The sequence below is a fragment of the Rhinolophus sinicus genome, chromosome 18, assembly GCF_057876585.1.
Source record: "Rhinolophus sinicus isolate RSI-liver-muscle chromosome 18, RSI-T2T, whole genome shotgun sequence".
Lineage (NCBI taxonomy): Eukaryota > Metazoa > Chordata > Mammalia > Chiroptera > Rhinolophidae > Rhinolophus > Rhinolophus sinicus.
This window is the reverse complement of record NC_142518.1, coordinates 115,438,224-115,459,321: the sequence shown is the minus strand read 5'-3', so window position 1 is coordinate 115,459,321 and position 21,098 is coordinate 115,438,224. Positions and strand designations below refer to the sequence as shown.

The window sequence follows — 21,098 nt, the reverse complement described above, 5'->3', positions numbered from 1 at the left end:
TTAAGAGAAGGTCACTGTACGTGGGAATGACATTGGGAGTCCTTTAGTTAACTGTGGTGTCAAGGTCCCTGCCTTGATGTATTCAATGACAAATTCAGTTAGGACTCTCTAGAATATAAAATTTCAGGCCTTTGAAATCAGAATGCCAGCTTTGTAAATACGTTTAAGAGGCTTTCTGTTTAATCAAATGTAATTTTTTCTCCTATTTCTTGCCTTTTGTAGTTCTTGCTATGTTGAGCTCCTCTGTTTGCAGAAGGCAAGAATAATTAAATGGGAAGAGACTGTTGATACAGAACTTTATTCCACAATCTAGGGGATTTGTTAGTGACCTCTCAGTTGCCCTGGTGGAATTTAAATTTACTGTTTATCATTGGAAGTCTTAACTAATAATTTGAACATACGTTATGCTGAACTTGGCTTTTTAGAAAAGGTGTACAGAAATTGTTCTGTAACTAATTAGTATTCTACAAGAAGCACTGTAAACCAAACAAATACAAATAAGTCCATCTCCAAAGGCTTTGGGGTTACATTGATTTACCGCAGAGATTTTGCACATCCCCCGGCCCCCTCCCACCCCCGGGGAGGAAAATGCCCTAATTCCAAACCTTAGTCATATTCTTAATAATGGGTACTTTTTGTTTTATTTTATTTTATTTTTTACTTCTAGTAGTTCTTTCTAATTCACTTAACTGTGTTCCCTGGAGCTTCTGACTGGTAAACACTTGGAAGGCTCACATTTTTCCTTTTGCTATAGGAAGACCTGTTTTCTATGGCAAATTAAATTTAGGGGAGAACAGTCAAAATGAAAGGCAATACCCATGGCTATATTAAATTAATGTTGAAAACTTCTTTACTGATTAAGGAAATTATATGTGCTAATTATAAAATTTTAAACATCACAAAATATGTAATGTGGAAAGAAAAAGTCCCCCGTAATCCCACACTCATAAATGCTCAGTATTAACGTTTTACTTTGTTTTTAAATTTTTTCAAAAACAATTTTAAAAAGCTCTTTTAATATATTAAATGACAGGAAAAACGTGAGAGTTTTTGAAATGTATTTGGAGGATTGAAGGAGTTGAGGATTTTTTCAAAATGGATTGTAAATAAAGAAGATTAATGAAATGAAACCAACTCAAAGCGTATACACAGGGAAATTCCTAATTGGTAATCTCTTGTAATATTAGAGACAGTGAGATAAATTAGGAAAATGACAGAAGATCTTTGATTTGGACAAAAACCTGGAGAATTGCATAACACTCTGAAGGTGTTCTGTAAAAAATAATCTAACATTGATCTTAATAAATTTTTTATTCATTTTAAATTTATTTATTTATTACATTTATTGGGGTGACAATGGGTAGTAAAGTTACATAGGTTTCAGGTGTACAATTCTGTATTACATCATCTATAAATCCCATTGTGTGTTCACCACCCAGAGTCAGTTCTCCTTCCGTCATCATATATTTGATCCCCTTTACCCTCATCTCCCACCCTCTCCCCCTTACCCTCTGGTAACCACTAAACTATTGTCTGTGTCTATGAGTTTTTGTTTCTTTGTCTTGTTCCTTTGTTGCCTTCAGTTAATAAATGAAATTTAAAAGACCCTACTTCTTTGACCTACAGGTCAGACTGAGTGCTTATAAATTCCTGAAGAGGAGAGTCCTTTGTAGGTTAACAAAAATGAGAGTACTTCTCAACAACTTGTGTGAGAACTCTGTCCTGCCTTTCTTTCCTCAGGATCCAAAGAAAGCATGATTTCTTCAGCGTCCTTCTCAGAACATGGTTACAGGTTATATTTTCTTAAAAACCCCCAGCAACCTAAGCTTAATGTTGCCAGATTTTGGGGATGAAAATAAATAATTTGGTTGGCAGTCTGTTAGAGGAGGAGTAATTTTTGAGCCCCTTTCCGAACAGTATTTTTAATTTCTCTAAAACTAATCTTAACCTGTCTGAGTTGGTAGCTAATGTGAGTTCCTTTCTATTAGTTGGGAATAGTTTTTACCCTGGATGTAGTATCCTCAAGTGGGAAGAGAAGTGTGTCTCTTTCTTCTATAAAACTTTCTGAATTTCTTACAGAATCAGAAGAGAAGAATTCAGCAAAAATTATAGTGTCGTTTTCTAAATCCGTAGTGCTTAGAGTTAGTGAACCGAGATTAGGTACTTTCCATGCTGGATTTAAAAATAGCTCTTAGGTTTACATTAAGGAGAGCATTTATTTATCAATATTTAGCCTTTACTATGGTAATATAGGAATATATGTCACCAGAGGTCTTCTAATAAGAAGTAAAGGAAAGAACAAAGGAAATACAAATGTACTTGTACGCACAAGCATTAATGCTTCAATATATAAGCCCAAAGGAAGTTTTTATCAGTTTTAAGGCTAGTTAATGTTCATTTCTTTATTTTCCCTTCTGTTCTTACCCTGAGACCTTGAGAATTTGACAATATTTTGGATAGTCAGACAATGTGATTTAGGGAAAGATTACAGAGCTAGCAGTAGAAAATCTGTTCTTAATGAACTGTGTGACTTTGTGTCACTCACCTAAGTACTGTGTACTGGGATGTCCTCATCTGAAAAATGGGTGTAATGTTATCTGTGTCACCGGCTTGTAATGAAAGTAACATAAGTAACACAACAGTGCTTTGAAAGTTAAGGGTGTTATATAATCATGGATGAGATAAAATTATTGACTAGAAATGCTCATATATACCACCTGTTTTAATGGAAAATGTATTAGCACCATCTGGTGGAAATATAACAAATAGCAATTTTAATAGGAAGATGCTATTATTATAAATAACACTTTAGAGCTACAAGAATCCTTACAGATCATCTAGTTCAATAATTTAGAAACTATGTTCAGAGCTTCAGCCAGCAGAGCTTCAGAATCTCCTTTAAGAGGAAGAGGAGACTTACCCACACTTCTCTAAGATCCCCGTCTTGCTTCAGAGAAGTTAGGCTTTAATCAATTTCTTGTGTAGTATGTCCTTGTAAGGTTTTGCTTGAAAAAGTGATTCTCCTGCTTGTAGTATGAAAAAGACTGATAATGCATCAACTTCATTTTGTACAGATAAGGAAATGGAAATTTAGAGATATTAAGAGATTTATACAAGGGCACATAGCTGTGGCACTAGATCTCTAGTCTTTTAGGAGTAGTCTTTTACAAAGGTCAGTAGTGATGTCCTCTCTTTGATTCCTGATTTTAGTAATTTGATTTTAATACTTTAGTTAACAAATTACTACAAATTTAGCTACAAATTACTTTAGCTAACCTTTATTAGCTAAAGGTTAGTTACACTTTAGCTAACCTTTAGTGTAGCTAAAGGTTCATCAGTTTGTTGGATCTTTTCAAAGCACCACATTTTGGTTTTCTTGAGTTTTTAAATAAATGAAATAGATAACCGAAAAACAATAATAGATATCTTTATGACTTTTTCCCCTCTGTGCTTGTTTTAGGTTTAGTTTGTTCTGTTTCATTTACCTAAGGTGGAAGGTTGAGCTCTTTCTTCTTTTTTTTTTAACATTGTTGTTCATAGCTATAAAATTTCCCCAAACCAGTGCTTTAGTGCCATCCCATAAGTATGTTGTGTTTTCCTTTTCATTCAGCATAAGGTATTTTCTAATTTCCCTTGTGTTTTTTATTCTTTAACCTATTGGTTATTTAGGAGTGTGCTGTTTAATTTCCATGTAACTTCTTTTCTTGATTTCTAATTTAATCCCACGTAGGCAGAGAACATACTTTGTCTGATTTCAATCCTAAGTCTACTGAGGCTTTTTAAGGCCTAGAATATTCCATTCTGGAGAATGGTCTGTGTGGACTTGAGAAGAATGTATAGTCTGTTATTATTGGGTGGAGTGTGGTATAGATGTTTGTTAGGTTAGTAGGTTTATAGTATTGTTCATATTTTCTGTAACCTTTTTGATGTTCTGCCTAGTTCCATCTATTACTGAAAGTGGGGTGTTGAAGTCCAACATTTCTGCCACGTTTGGTTCTGATGCTTGCTCTGTCTTTTCAAATTAGGTGTTTTGCCTTCTTAATAGCACTTCACACTGCATAGGCCTGGGGAAGAGGCTCACAGCCTGACCCTCCCAAGGTGAAACTGTAGCCCAGGAGTCTAGGAGCTGGAGAGAGAGGGAATTCTTACCCTCCTGAGAGCACACAGCTGAGTAGCTTCCATCACAGGGAGCTGGTGTGGATAGCAGGTGTGGATAGGAGACAGGAGCTTAAATGCCACAGACTCTCCCTGTTCTTACTGAGATTTAGTTGATTTTTAAAAAAATAAATATTTTCCCATTTGGTATATACCCTTCGGACACTTTCCAGAGACTTTAAATGGTCTTTTATTTTTAATGATTTTTCCAGGAAAATGGTTGTTTCACTGGGGAGAGGGTCCAAGAACTCCTTATACCAGCATTATAAAAGTTCCATCCTCATTGGTTATTTAAAAACTGGATGTGGAAGGTTTAATGGACCAAAGGAGACCTCTATGAGATAGGGCTTACAGAGACTAGGCCAGCATTATAATTTCCTTGTTAGCAAGCTGAAAACTCAGTTTGAGTTTTTGAAAAAGGAATATTTCAAAGTAACGTCTTCAATTTAGTTCGATTCACCAAAATTTTATTGACATTCTCCCTTGGAATACCAATTTCATGGTGAGTGATCTTTGTTTTGCTTTTTAAGTTTTAGGTTTTGAAACCCTGAGGCTCACATTAATATATTATTTGTGGTTATCGGAATGTCCCATAGATAATATGGTTTGGTAATTAAAGCAGAAAACTGAAAGTCAAATTACACTACTCCCCAAGCTCTCACTCTCATTTTCAGTACCAATCTAGGAAATATTAGAAATCACTTAACTGCTAAATTGGTTTTTTCAGCTACAAAATGGAATTAGTAGTGTTTCATAAGGGTGTTGTGAAGCTTAATAAATATTGCTAAGCATTTGTTTCTGTGAAAACTCCTGTATTTGTTTTATTTTTAAAACATATTTATGTTTCTTAGAATTTAAAATGTGCCTGTTAAGTAAGAGCTTATATACACATGTAAACTAGTTTAATGTAGTATGTTTATATATAGCAAAATGGAAAAGAGCAATAATATCATTATAATGTTGATTTATAGCCTGAGGATATTGTGGTTTTTTACAGTTACAAGTATTGCTTTATATAATTGATTTTCATGTATTAATCTGTTGTAGTGCAAAATAGAAAAGTTGGAATAAAGGATAATTATTTCATGCCTTCTTAGTAATATATAATCTTGAAAAAATATAATCTGAAATTAATATGTATCTATGTATTTTTTTCTCTTTTCTAATGATAGCCAAAGCTATGATGTTGGGAAGATAGAAAACAGTTCTGTTGAGCCAGAAATGCTGGTAAGGATCATGTTAAATGTTGCGTAAGTAGGTTGAAGAAATACAGTTTATGTTATTGTTATAGAATTAAAAGTTTATCCCTCATTTGTGAGTAGAGTTTCTATTGGGCACATCATTTAATGTCTCAGTGCATTAGTTTCTGTAACATCAATATACCAATAGAATCTACCCTACAGATAGAGTCTTGTACCCATGAATTAATATATATATAATGTGCTTAAACAATGTTTGGCTATATAGAAGTTTTAGCTTTTATTATTGCACGTTACAAAATTCTAGGTTTTCCCCTAACCACCCCAGATAGAACGTGCTTGGTATGAGAGTTAATTTTAATATTTAATCAAGAAAAACGTGGTTATGTAAACAAATCTGATGTAAAACCAATTAAATACACACCATAGCAAAATGGAATTTGTTTCATTCATTTCTGCTCCTTACCACAATAGTATCAATCAAATGTAAGTGAATACCTATATATATCTAGCAATCTGATAGATGGGGAATAAAAAAGAAGTATAAAACATGGCCTCTACCCTTAAACAGCTTATGTTTAAAGTATAAAACTAATGAAGTGAATACAATGAAATATTACTCAGTGTTGAAAAGGAAGGAAACTCTTGACACGTGAGTCTTGAGGACAGTGTGCTAAGTGAAATAAGCCAGTCACAAAAAAGACAAATAGTGTAAGGTTCCTCTTAGATCAAGTTCCTTGAGTAATCAAATTCATAGAGACGGAAAGTAGAAGGGTGGCTGCAGGGGTTTGGAGGGAGGGGAACATGGGAGCTATCGTATAATGGGTGCAGAGTTTCAATTTTGCAAGATATGAAAAGAGTTCTGCAGATGTACGGTAGTGATGGTTGCACAACAATGTGAGTATACTTAATACTACTGAACCATACACTTAGAAATGGTTAGGATGACCAATTTTATGTTATGTGTATTTTATCACAATGAAAAATAAATGAAAATATATTGTGATAGTGTGACAGAATGGGATATTATATAGCAATGAGAATAAATGAACTATTAATACAAAAATTGCAACAATATGGGTGTTCTGACATACAGTGTTGAATAAAGCAAGATGTGAAGTCGTACATACTATGTGATTCCATAAATGGAAATGCCAAAAGCAGGCAGACTAATACATGGTGTTGGAGAGTCAGGTGATTTGTTACCCTTGTTTGAATAGTGTCTGGAAAGAATCGTGAGGTGAGCCTGTTATTGTCAACGTCCTATGTCTTGATTTCTGTATCGTTGACATACATGTGTTGACTTTGTGAAAATTTAGAGCTGTACTCTTGTGATTTTGGACTTTTTTGTACTTCATAATTCAATTAAAATTTCAAAAATAGATTTAAAAAATGAGTGCAAGTGAAACATTTTGGGAAAAATAAGCGATAAACTGTGTGGTACCTACCTGAGTATGTAGAAGGCTATGCAGAAAGGGGGCTGTGAAGGTTGAGCAGAGCAGTTGAAGAAGCCTTGTGGTGGAAACCTTGAAAAGTAGATGGGGTCCACACAGGTAAAAGGGATGGGGAAAGGAAGACCAGGCAGGGGGTCTAGATGAGAAGACGTTTGGAGTAGGAAATGACAGAAGACAGTATTTAATTGTGATTGAAATGTAATAGTCATACTGAGAAGTATGGAGGTGTAAGATTATGAGGTAGTTTATGGAGTAGTTTTTCTTTTCTTTTTTTTTTTTTGGTTTTAAGTATTTTTATTAAAGTATGGTTGGTGAAGTAGTTTTTCTTTCATGCTAGCAATACTTTACTGAGGTATAATTTATATATACTAAATTGTACAATCTTAAGTGTACAGTCTGATTAACTTTAATATATCTATATATCTTGTAACTTGTAACTGCTACACAAAGTTACAGAAATTTCTATCACCCTCAAAATTTCTCTTGATCCCTTTCCAGTTAATAGCCATTCCTACCCCCGGGATAAAACCACTATTCTGACTTCTATTGCTATAGATTATTTTCAGCTTTTCTTCAACTTCGTATAAATGGAATCATACAGTATGTACTGTCATGTCTGCCTTCTTTTGCTTAACATAATAGTTTTGAGATTCATCCATTTTGTTACGTTTTTCTGATTATTTGACCATTTTACTATTATGAAATAGCTCAGAGATGGCATATTTGCTTTATAAAAGCCTTTGGGGAGTGTTTATAAGTTGAGAGTTGTTCCACAATAATGATGATATTAAGTACATTATATTCATCTTACTTGATCTATCTTGCTTTTTCCCCCCTTTTTTCCGCCTCCCCCACCCACTCCGGTTCAAGCCATTGTTTCTCAGTCTAGTTGTGTAGGACACAGCTCCTTGGCCCATGCTGGTATTATGAGCCTTGCGCTCCCCCTGGCTGAGGCAGTCGGTCTCCAGTGGGCCGCTCACAGCAGCTCTCGCTGGCTGCTGGCTCCTCACGGCAGCCCAGCTCCAGGGAGAGCAGTTGTTCACAATCTTAGCTGTAGAGAGCGCAGCTCACTGGCCCATGTGGGAATCAAACCGGTAACCTCATCTTTAGGAGCACAGAGCTCCAACCACCTGAGCCACCGGACCAGCCCCACTATCTTGCTTTTTGAATTAAAAAACTCAGAGATATGGCACCCTAAATGTCATTTCTCTGGTTTCACAGCCTTAATGTGCTTAACATAAGTATTTTTTATTCTTAGAAGATCACCTTTGCATGTTCCTACTGTCCTTATTATACTTCGAGGCAGATTCTTCATGGAAAGAGCACTCCTTTGCTCAAAATGCAAATCTGTAGTTAAAATGTCCACACCGAATAGAGTTACTCCCCTTACCAATGTAGACCTGGCTGGAGAAACTGACTTAATTCAGCACTACTTTATTATTTTTAAAACTTAGCTGAGTTGGGAGAAATCTTCTCTGTAGGAAAGTATATCTGTTCCTACTGCCATGGTGGTATGTGTGCCTTGGTCCAATTGGTTAATGTCAGCTAAGCTATAAAGTCTGAGAGAGGGATTATGTCTTTCTATTTACTTCTTTGGATATGGGGTTAATAAAATGCTACCTATATAGTAGGTGGTAAGATGACTAAATTAAATACTGCCGTGCCTTAGCCTCCTTTATTTTTAAAGTAGGGATGATAAAGTACTTTAATGCTAAAACATTGTTAAGAAAATAATCCAGTTAACACAATATTAAATTTAAATAAGCTATTACTATAAAATTCTTAGACAGTATTTGGTGTGGGAAGCATAATGAGGAGACATATCCCAAGACTATATGGTTACCTAAGGAAATGCTATTTCATGATGACTTATCTTTGAGGAGATGCCTGTCCCCGTGTAAGTATTAGTTAACTGTTGCATTGCAATTTAACCCGCAATTGTGTACTTTTTTCTTTTTGTAATTATAGGCCAAAGCTCTACGGTTACTAGCTACTGCTTATTTGGATTGGGACGACAGAGAATATTACGATAAGGCTCTCCACGCTATAAACCTAGCAAACAAGGTATAAGAGGTTTTTAACCTTTGAATATTAGCTTAACGAATATTTTAAAGCTTTGGTTCACATTTTGAAATCCAGTTTAGACGTTTGCTTCAGTATTCCTAGGGTATTTTTAACAAAAGATTGTAACACTCTTTCTACAGCACAGAAAAGAAAAATAAAATATACCTCATTGACAACAGATACTTAAAAAATATTATTTTGTATGAAACAGAAAGGCTTCTCTCTGCTGTGAGCTTTTTAGGGTAAAGGAGGAAATGATAAAATAGGCAGATAATGGAATTAAGTTTAAAAATGGTTTTCTTTCCACTCATGCTCACACGTACATGTGTACATGCATACATATGTACGTACGTGCATACATACCTCTACACTCCTGGATAAGGAACACCAATAGTCAGGCTGATGACCATTCAAAGAGAGATTCAGTTAAGATCAATATGTTTTACTCAATAAGACATATATACACATTTTAGAAAGAATTTTTTCAACAAGATTAGAAGCATGAAAATGAATGGAAACGAATACAAATGGGATCATAGAAAATATACTCTTGTTTTGTATGGCTTCTTTCACTCAGCATAATTATTCTGAGAGTCATTCATGTGTGTATGTCTGAGGCCTTTAGTGTAGAGTAATATCTCATTTTATAGAGATACTGCATTTGCTTTTAAAAATCTACTTTGTCATTTATTAATATAGTTACTTCAGCTTTCTTCTGACTGGTGATAACATGGGGTATCTTGCTCTACTTTTTTCTGTTTAGTTTAAGGTATGTTTCTTGTAAACTGTATATGGGTGAGTCTTGCTTTTTTTTTTTTTTTTTTTTAATTAAATTTATTGGGGTGACAATTGTTAGTAAACTTACATAGATTTCAGGTGTACAATTCTGTATTACATCATCTATAAATCCCATTGTGTGTTCATCACCCAGAGTCAGTTCTCCTTCCATCACCATATATTCGATCCCCCTTACCCTCATCTCCCACCCCCCCACCCCCCGCCCCCGTTACCCTCTGGCAACCACTAAACTATTGTCTGTGTCTATGAGTTTCTGTTTCTCATTTGTTTGTCTTGTTCTTTTGTTGTTTTTGGTTTATATACCACATATCAGTGAAATCACATGGTTCTCTGCTTTTTCTGTCTGACTTGTTTCGCTCAGCATTACTCTCTCAAGATCCATCCATGTTGTCACAAACGTTCCTATATCATCTTTTCTTACCGCCAAATAGTATTCCATTGTGTATATATACCACAACTTCTTTATCCATTCATCTGTCGAATCCAATCTGACAATCTCTGCCTTTTGATTGGGGTGTTTAGAATATTTACATTTGATATGATTATTGTTATGTTTACATTTGAGTCTATCATCTTATTTATTTTGTATTTGTCCCATCTGTTCTTTATTCTCCCTTTCCTCTTTTTCTGCATTCTTTTGGATTATTTGAGTAATTATTTTTCAAAATAATTTATGAGTCCAATGTAATTTTTTAAAGAAATAACGTTGATCTTTTACATATTTATCTTTTTAAAAAAATTTTATTGGGGAATATTGGGGAACAGTGTGTTTCTCCAGGGCCCATGAGCTCCAGGTTGTCCTTCAATCTAGTTGTGGAGGGCGCAGCTCAGCTCCAAGTCCAGTTGCTGTTTTCAATCTTTAGTTGCAGGGGGCGCAGCCCACCATCCCAAATGGGAATTGAACCAGCAATCTTGTTGTTGAGAGCTCGCGCTCTAGCCAGCTGAGCCATCCGGCCGCCCCTCCGGAAGCTCAGCGGCAGCTCGTTGTCTTCAATCTAATTGTGGAGGGCGCAGCTCACTGGCCCATGTGGGAATTGAATCGGCAACCCTGTTGTTCAGAGCTCGTGCTCTAACCAACTGAGCCATCTGGCTGCTCTGAGTCCAATGTAATTTTTATTCCAACTTCTTGAAGAATTTATTTGGAATATGATGAAAAGATTCTGAGGATCATCTGGAGGAACAAACAGTGAGACTAGTCAAGGAACTTTTGAAAAAGAAGAGTAATTATAGGGGCCTTGTCATATCACATATTATTTGAGTAATTTTTAAGATTTGATTTTATTTCTTTTGTTGGCTTATTAGTTATAACTCTTTGCTTTGTTATTGTAGTGGTTTCTTTAGGGTTTTTACTATATATCTTATCTTGGTCTACCTTTACAAGTCATAATGGCTTACTTGCATACCTCCTAGCCTGGCTTTTATGCTATTGATATCTTGTTTACTTTTACATGTGCTGTAAAAATCCATAATATCATCTTACTATTTTTGTTTAAATCATTGATTTTTATTTTAAAAGAGATGTGAATAATAGATATAATCTTGTTGCAAATGGTAAGATTTCATTCTTTTTTATGGCTGAGTAATATTCCATTGCATATGTGTACCACCTCTTCTTTTTTTTTTATTAAAATTTATTGGGGTGACAATTGTCAACAAAACTACATACGTTTCAAGTGTACAATTCTACATAATGCATCATTTATATACTGCATTATGTATTCACCACCCAGAGTCAGTTCTCCTTCCATCACCATATACTTGACCTCCTTTACCCTCTTCTACCATCCTCCCCCCCCTCCGTTACTGTCTGGTAACCACTAAAGTGTTGTCTGTGTCTATGAGTTTTTGTTTCTGTCTTTGTCTGTCTTGTTCCTTTGTTGCTTCTCTTCTTTATACAATAGTCGATTGATTGGCACTTAGGTTGCTTCCATATCTTGGTTATTGTAAATAATGCTGCAGTGAACATAGGGGTACATACATCTTTTCAAATTAGTGGTTTGGATTTTTTTGGGTAAATACCAAGAAGTGGAATTGCTAGATCATACGGTAGTTCTATTTTTAATTTTTTTGAGGAACCTCCATACTGTTTTCCATAGTGGCTGCACCAATTTGCAATCCCACCAACAGTGCATGAGGGTTCCCTTTTCTCCACATCCTCGCCAACGCTTGTTGTTTGTTGATTTATTGATGATAGCCATTCTGACAGGAGTGAGTTGGTATCTCATGGTAGTTTTAATGTGCATTTCCCTGATGATCAGTGATACTGAGCCTCTTTTCCTATCTCTTTTGGCCATCTGTCTGTCCTCTTTGGAGAAAGGTCTCTCCGTGTCCTCTGCCCATTTTTTAATCAGATTGTTTACTTTTTGTTATTAAGTTGTATGAGTTCCTCTTCTAGGGGGCAGTATCAATCCTTTAGTGGATATATCATTTGTGAATATTTCCTCCCATTCAGTAGATTGTCTTTTCATTTTGTTGATGGTTTCCTTCACTGTGCAGAAGCTTTTTAGTTTGATGAAGTCCCATTTGTTTGTTTTTGCTTTTATTTCCTTGTTCGAGGGGACACATCCAAAAAGATATTACTCAGACTGATGTCAAATAGTTTACTATCTGTGTTTTCTTCTAGGATTTTTATGGTTTTACCTCTTACATTTAAGTTTTTAATCCATTTTGAGTTTATTTTTGTATATGATGTAAAAAAGTGGTCCAGTTTCACTTTTTTGCATATATCTGTCCAGTTTTCCAAATAAAACTTATTGAAGAGACTCATTTCTCTATTGCGTTTTCTTACCTCTTTTGTCATAGATTAATTGGCCATATAAAAAGGGGTTTATTTCTGGGCTCTCTATTCTGTTCCGTTGATCTGTGTGTCTGTTTTTGGGCCAGTACCATACCATTTTGATTATTACAGCTTTATAGTATAGTTTGAAATCAGGGAGCATGATACCTACAGTTTTGTTCTTTTTCAAGGTTGTTTTGGTCTTTTGTGATTGCATATAAATTTTATAATTGTTCTAGTTTGGAGAAGAATACCATTTGTATTTTGATAGGGATTGCACTGAATCTGTAGATTGCTTTGGGTAGTGTGATCATTTTAATGATATTAATCCTTCCAATCAATGAGTGTGGTATATCCTTCCATTTATTTGTGTCTTCTTCAGTTTCTATCTTCAGTGTCTTACAGTTTTCACAGTACAGGTCTTTCACCTTGTTGATTAAATTTATTCCTAGGTATTTTATTCTTTTTGATGCAACTGTAAATGAGATTGTTTTCATAATTTCTCCTTCTGATTGTTCGTTATTAGTGTATAGAAACAACAGGTTTCTGTATTTTAATTTTGTATCCTGCAACTTTACTGAATTCACTTATTAATTCTATTAATTTTGGAGAGGATTCATTAGGGTTTTCTATATATAGTATCATGCCATCTGCAAATAGTGATAGTTTTACTTCTTCCTTTCCAATTTGGATGCCTTTTCTTTTTATTGTCTGATTACTGTGATTAGAACTTCCAATGCTGTATTAAATAATAGTGGTGAGAGTGGGCATCCTTGTGTTGTTCTTGGTCTTAGAGGAAAAGCTTTAAAAGCTTTTCACCATTGAATATGATGTTAGCTGTGGGCTTGTCATATACAGATGTTATTATTTTGAGAGAAGTTTCTTCTATACCCACTGTATTGAGAGGATTTTTTCATCATAAATAGATGTTAAATTTTGTCAAATAATTTTTCTGCATCTATTGAGATGATTATATGATTTTGATCCTTGGTTTCGTTGATATGATGTATCACATTAATTATTTTGCAGATATTGAACCATCCTTGCACCCCTGGTATGAATCCCACTTGATCATGGTGTATGATCTTTTCGTGTATTGTTGAATTCGGATTACTAGTATTTTGTTGAGAATTTTTGCATCTGTGTTCATCAAGGATATTGGACTATGATTCTTTTTTTTTTTTTTTTTGCAGTGTCTTTGCTTTTGGTATCAGGGTAATGCTGGCTTCATAGAATGAGTTTGGAGGCAATCCTTACTCTTCAAATTTTTTTTTGGAATAGTTTGAGAAGGATTGGTATTCTTCTTTAAATGTTTGGTAGAATTCACCTGTGAAGCTGTCTTTAGTAGAAGGTGAAATACCCATCAGATTGGCAAAATCTTATGAGTCTGATAATTCCAAGTGTTGACAAGTATGTGGAACATTGGGAATGCTTATGCACAACTGATATCAGTGTTAAATGGTATACCACTTTGGAATTGAAAATATGAGTCCTCCTACTTTGTTCTTTTTCAAGATTGTTTTGGCTATTCTAGATCTCCTGCATTTTCATATGAATTTTGGGATCAGCTTGTTAATTCCACAAAGAAGCCATCTGGGATTTTGGTAGGGATTGCACGGAATCTGTAGATCAATTTGGGGTTTGCCATCTTAACAATATTAAGTTCCAATCCAGAAATATAGGATGTGTTTTCTTTTATTTGGATCTTCTTTAATTTTTTTTCAACAACGTTTTCTAGTTTTCAGTCTGCAACTCTTGCCCTTCTTTTGTTAAATTTATTCCTATGTATTTTATTTTTTGATGCTATTATAAATGCAATTATTTTCTTAACTTCACTTTTGGATTATTCATTCCTAGTATATAGAAATACATTTGATTTAAAAAATACTGATGTTGCAACTTTGCTGAATTCGTTATTTATTTAAAATTTAAAATTACATTTGACATATATTAGTTTCAGGTGTACAACATAGTGATTAGACATTTATATAACTTACAAAGTGATCACCATGATAAGCCTAGTACTGATGCTGAACTCCTTTTTTAGCATTAATAGGTTTTTATTGGATTCCTTAGAATTTTCAATATACAAGATCATTTCATCTGCAAATTGAAAGTTTCCTTTCAATCTGGATGCCTTTTATCTCTTTTTCTTTTCCTAATTGCCCTGGAGAGAATGACCTTTACAGTGTTCACTAGAGGTGGCAAGAATGGACATCCTTGTCTTGTTCCTGATCATAGGGGGGAAACTTGCAGTATTTCTCCATTCAAGTATGGTGTTAGCTCTGAGTTTTTCATAGATGCCCTTTCTTAGGTTGAGGAAGTTTCCCTTCTCTTTGTAGTTTTGTGAGTGTTGATACAACTAGTTTGGATAACAGTTCGACATTACTTGATAAAGTTGAACCACCCAGCAACTTCACCCCTAGTTATATACTTTGGGGGAAAAGTTCTTGAATTTGTATACCAGCAGACATATGCAGAAAGCTGATGCCAGGATTGTTCATAATAGCAATTGAGTTGAAAACAACTCAAATGTCCAAAGTAGAATAGGAAAATAAACTATCGTAATACAATGGAATACAACAGAGTAGTCCTTCTCAAACTTGAGCGTGCTTGAGTATTAACTAGAATGACTGTTAAAACACAATTTTGTTATTTAATCCTGACTAAATAGGTACTAGAATTTATGTCAAAATGGAAATTTTTCCTGATGCAAATCAATAATAATGATTTTACACATTTTCCTAAAACCACACACACACACACACACATACACACACACACACATACACACACTTTATTTGCCGGGCCCCACCTCCACAGTTTCAGTAGGTTTGGAGTGGGGCCTGCGTTTCTCAGAAGTTTCCAGGTGATGCTAGTGTAGAGAATATTGTTTGAAGAGCACACTGTACAGTAATGAAAACACATAAGTGAGTTTCATGCATCAACGTAAATGAATCTTAAAATCATCATACTGAGTGAAAGAAGCAAGCCACACAAGAATTTATACATATTATGATTCTGTTTGAATTAAGTGGACATGTAGGCAAAATGAAACAATATGTTGAGTACCTATAAAGAAGAACAAGGAAATTACTGCATAAATTCAAGGTGATGTTTACTTCTGTGGGGAAGTGAGGAGGATACAAATGGGCAAGAGTACCTTGGAGGCCTGTGAGGTGCTGATAGTGTTCTGTTTCTTACGTGGTAAGCACATGGGTGTTTGTTTCATCATTTTTCTGTCAACTATACATACATGTTTTATATAATTGTGTGTGTGTACATGTTATACTTCCCCCTCAAAAAATGGAAGTTATCTTTAGAGCTTGCAAGAGAAGTGGACAGTGCAGTGATAGGCAGGCCACGGTAGAAAGAGCTTCAAGGGAGGCAGCATGTTGTAGTGGAAAGATTGTGGCCCTTAGAGTCCGAGACATCTGAATTCAGATTTCCACTGCCACTTCCCAACTGTGACCATGGGTAAGTTACTTCATCTGGGCCTCAGGTTCCTCATCTGCAAAACAATATTGACAGTACTTGCCTTGAAAAGTTGTTATACCTGGATCCTGTTTTCCAATAACTGTTTGGTAAAAAGGAAAAAAATGTAAAAAGCAAAGAGAAATCTAAGGGTGAGAAGCAACAGTGAGAAAAATGACAGATAAGACAAGGAGATTGATGGTAGGGAGAAAGCTGATGGATTTAACATGTACTTGGTCATGAATTCTGAAAGTGTAGTTTCAAGAGACATTAAGGATGGACACTACAGTGCAAATGATTGTGGAAGTGGAATAGATGATGATACAGTGAAGGCAAAGTATTGTCCATTCTCTGGAGTTGTTTGGTAATGAAATCAAAATGTTTACTTGTGTGTGTATAGTAGGCTCAAGGAAAACAGGTCCTGCCAAGATCTGGGAGACCTGTACATCTCTGAAGGTAAAAGGGAACTGAACCTGAGACATACCATGTTTCCCCGAAAATAAGACCTTGCTGGACAATCAGCTCTAATGTGTCTTTTGGAGCGAAAATTAATATAAGACCTGGTTTTATTTTACTGTAAGACTGGGTCTAATATAATATAACATAACATTATAATATAATATAATATAATATAATATGTGTAACATAGTATAATATGTATACTATAATATGTGTAACATATAATATGTATAATATAATATAATATAATATAATATAATATAATATAATATAATATAATATAATATAATATACTATAATACCGGGTCTTATTTTACTATAAGACTGGGTCTTATATTAATATTTGCTCCAAAAGACGCATTAGAGCTGATTGTCCGGCTAGGTCTTATTTTCGGGGAAACGGTATTTCAACATGCCTGTTAGGAAGCGTAGTAATGCAATCAATTACAATTTGCAAACTTAGTTTATTCTTTGTATTAATGTCATCTATATTTGCAAAACCATTTAACGCCAGTGCTGGCTTTCCCTAACTTTCCATTCTTAAGGCACTGCACATATGAATAACTATAATCATGTGTAGAGTTTGGACCTAGTGAGTGCAGTGTTCGCGTAGAAGTTAATTGACTTCGTAGAGAGAAAAGTTCTTTTCTGAGGGCCTGTACTGCACTTCTAATCTTAGCCAGCTGTTTCAAGATGTACTCCGTCAGGCAAAAGTGGAGCCAGGCAAGAGATCACAGATGGCTTAGGGCCAGCTAACAAGGACTTGGAAAACCGTTCAGAGTACATTGTTATGAGTAGCAAATATGACAGGCATAGCCTATAGAAAAAACAGTGTTTTCTATTTCATTCAACCATTGTTTGCAAAGTACCTTAGCTGTTATTAAAATCTCAAAAGAAAACAGTTGTAATTGATGGTGGGGTTTTGCTTACCAAGACAAGAATATGGGCTTACATTCACACAATTTAAGTATTGACTTTGCCATTAAGTGCTTGCCACTGGTGGAAATGTTTCTATGTTCTCTTCCTTGTATTATTTCATTTAGATTGAATAAAATATTAGAAAATATCCTCAGGGATAGACCGGATGTTATGATCTGATTTTTTATAACTTTGATTTCCTTTGATCATGAGTCATCCTGCTGTGGTTGAGTAAAACAGGCAATTACTTGAGAATTGTCTTTGACATTCTACAATTTAACATCACTGTGATTTGTTTGTTTAAAATAGGAATATGTAAACCCAGCTGGGCTTCTCTTAAAGATGAAAATCATCTTGAACGGCGAAACAACTAATGAAGAACTCCTCGAAGGTATCATCTCTGTGTGTGAAGAGCACACAATTTTGAAATATCACCCCCAATTTGTTAAATATAAGATCTTTTATAGTATAATTTGATGGTGACTGAGAAGGGAATTGATCATATAGGAAAGGAAGAAGATTGTTAACCAGGAAGAAAAAGAGAAAGAAGAGAGAATAGTAGCAAATTTAATACGTAGTTAAAAAGAGCTAAATAAAAGCTAATGGTTTTCTTTTAGTCTAGCAGAGAGTTGCAACTGTGCAACCTCCTGAAGTTGTCCATTACCATGAAGAAAGATTAGCTATTGATGGAAAAGGCCTCTGTAATGCTGTGCTCTTTGTAATTACTTCTATAAACATTGCTATTTGTTTTTCAAAATTCTCAAAGGACTAGAATATACGCATCACAAAGCAAAGTAAACATCCTGATATACAGCTGTAGGTCATTTGGCAAGTTACTTAACTTTTCTGTGCTTTAGTTTCTTTATCTTTCAAAGCGATATAATAATGTCTACTTCATTGTATTGTTTTGAGAATCCATGAGAAAATGTATATAAAGCAATTAGCACCATACCTGGTGCATAGTGTGTAATAATATTGTAGTTATTATCACTGTTATTACTACTATATAGATGTATTAAGTGAGGCAAAAGAATCTCTCTGTGCATACTGGCACCTTAACAGTATGTCAGTTATGTTTAGTCATAAAAATAGCTTACTCTAAATTCTTTTAATGTATACATGCTTTAGTTTTTACTATATAAAATATAGTATTATAGAGCTGCATTATTACTGTGTAGCATGATATGTTGTTAGTCTATAACTGATTATGCAACACATAATAATAATTTGTAATAAGTAGGGCAATAATCAAATTTGGAAGTAGCTCCAAATTTAGTGCTAATTGAGTACTGCTGAAACTTTTCTGTGACCTCTAGAATCTTAACCAATCACTAAGAGACCTCAGCAGCTGAAATGTACAGAGGATTCTGCAGCTCTAGGTAACAGCATTCTCGCAGTATACACAGGTCAAAAATGTTAGGGACCAGAAAGACAACTCCACTTTATTTTGCACTAGGAGAATAAACAAACCAACTGACCACTTAAAGGAACAGGCTTACCCAAACTAATACAATGTGGAAAGACCAGAGAGATTATTGGAGTCGCCTAGCTTGAAGTCAATTAATTTTGGACTGGATTTCCCCATTACAGTTTTTATCAATATGTAGATAAGAAGCAGACTTTAAAGTGAAATTATTCCTTACTCCCACATTCTTTTTACTTGACTCAATCTAGATACTCTTGATATTCAGAGTAATGAAGTTGCAATGTCAGATTATGAATTGGGAGACCTCCCTGAATCTAAGTGTTCTATAGTTTAAAATAATAAAATTATCTCTTACTTTGTTGTATTGAGAGAATGTATGAAACTTGCATTTTTATTATCTGTTCATTTCTTTGCTAACAAAAGTATTTTACTCTTAGAATGGTAACCTAACTGTTGGCATTAGAATTTCACTGGTATTTTCTGTTGCAGAAAAAGTAGACATTTTTAAAAACTACAGTTTGTTTTTTTTAATTATGAAAGGATAGCACATACCCATTAAGGAACTCTTTGGTAAGTATGGAAAATATCCATAGTCTACCATCTATTGGAATATAAGCTCCTTGACAGCAGGAATTTTGTGTTTTGTCCACTGCTGGGTTCCCATCACCAAGCACCATTCCTGGCCCTACAGTGTACGCTCAGAGTGTATTTCCTTTTTCTTGTTATTATAATCGACACTGCTTTTAATATCTTTTTTATGAACATTTCCCCATATTTATTTCAGATGACTTTTCAGAAGTACAATTTCTGAGGTAAAGGGAATAATAGTAATAGCAGCTGTCATTGAATACTTACTAAGAAGTACTAGGTGCTTTGACATGTGATTTACATATATTATCTCATGTAACCCTCTCAATCACCCTAAGAGATTGGTGATATAGTCCCCATTTTACACATGACAAAACTCAGGTGTGGAAAAATCTAAGTAACTTGCCTATGGCCATACAGGTAGCAGGTAGTTTCAAATATAGGTCTGTCTCACTTCAGATCTCAAGCTATTAACCACTGTGTTCTTATCATATAGTATTGCCACGTTGCTTTCTAAAGGATTGTACCAGGTTACTTTGCCATCTGTTTCAGAGTGCCTGTGGCACTGCACTCTCTCTAGCATTGGGTATTATTACTTCATAAAAAGACTCTGATAAATTGTTAGGCAAGACATGGTATATGGCAAACATTTAGAAAAGACATTTTGAACAGAGAACAATGATTGAAAATAGCTAAGCTTCTTAAAAAATGAAACTGATATGACTATTTCACTTTTTCTCTTTGTTAGCTGTCATGGACATGCTATATCTTGCAATGCCTTTAGACTTCTATCTGAACATTGTTAAACTGCTGATGGATCATGAAAGGTACAGAAGAATTGATTTTCTGTTCTCTAAAGACTAACGTTTTTCTAAGGTTTCCATGAACACATATTGAATATGTATCTATATGTATACTCTGTCTGTCTGCATCCACGTTCACAGAGCACAATATTTGCCATTGTGCTGATCAAATTAGAAGATGAAACTGCTTGCTTAATGATTTAAAGCATCCGTAGTCAAGTTAATTTTAAAAATTATATTAAATTAAAAAAAATAAAATGAAAAGGGAATATGATAGTCACAGCTGTATAAAACAGGAGTTATGCTAGGTTAACCTGCAGGCTAGTGTCAGGTGGAACAGGAAGGTACAGTCAAGTGCACTATCTTCGTGGGCTCATTAATGTCAAAAGTACTTGCAGACCTCTTAGTGGTTCTCCAACATCAGTGTGCATCAGAATTACTGGGGAAAAGCACTTGAAACGATGCTCCAACATCTCAGCCAGCAGGGAAATGCACATTGAAACCACAATGAGATACCACTTCACATCCACTAGGGTGGTTATAATCAAAGAGACAGATAATAACAGATACTGAGAAGGATGTGGCGACATTGGAAGCCTCATCCACTGCTGGTGGGACTGTAACAGGGTGCAGCTGCTTTGGAAATAGTCAGGGAGTTCCTTAGTAAGTGAAATAGAGAGTCACGGACCATATGACCCAGCAGTTCCCCTCCTGAGTTAAATAAGAAACATATGTCCGTACAAACACTGGTACAGGAATGCTCTTAGCAGCATTGTTCTTAATACTCCCATGTGGAATCAACCAAAATGTCGACTGATAAATAGATAAACAGATGTGGTATACTCATACCGTGGAGTATTGGTTTATTTGGCAATGGAAAGAAACAGTACTGATACATGTTACGACATGGATGAGCCCTTAAAAACATTATGCTAAGTGAAAGAATCTAGCTACAAAGACTGCGTTTCATATCATTCGATTTAT

At 34.9% G+C, this 21,098-nt stretch overlaps 1 protein-coding gene across 1 annotated transcript in view; it reads left to right on the top strand.

The window, feature by feature from the left end:
- The window catches only part of TEX11 (testis expressed 11), a 139,749-nt gene that overhangs the window by 46,097 nt on the left and 72,554 nt on the right, over positions 1-21,098 (top strand). Inside the window, exons 9-12 of the mRNA XM_019747905.3 lie at positions 5,328-5,382; positions 8,777-8,872; positions 17,607-17,688; positions 20,060-20,138. Coding sequence (XP_019603464.3) covers positions 5,328-5,382; positions 8,777-8,872; positions 17,607-17,688; positions 20,060-20,138 — 312 coding nt within the window. The remainder of the gene's footprint in view (positions 1-5,327; positions 5,383-8,776; positions 8,873-17,606; positions 17,689-20,059; positions 20,139-21,098) is intronic.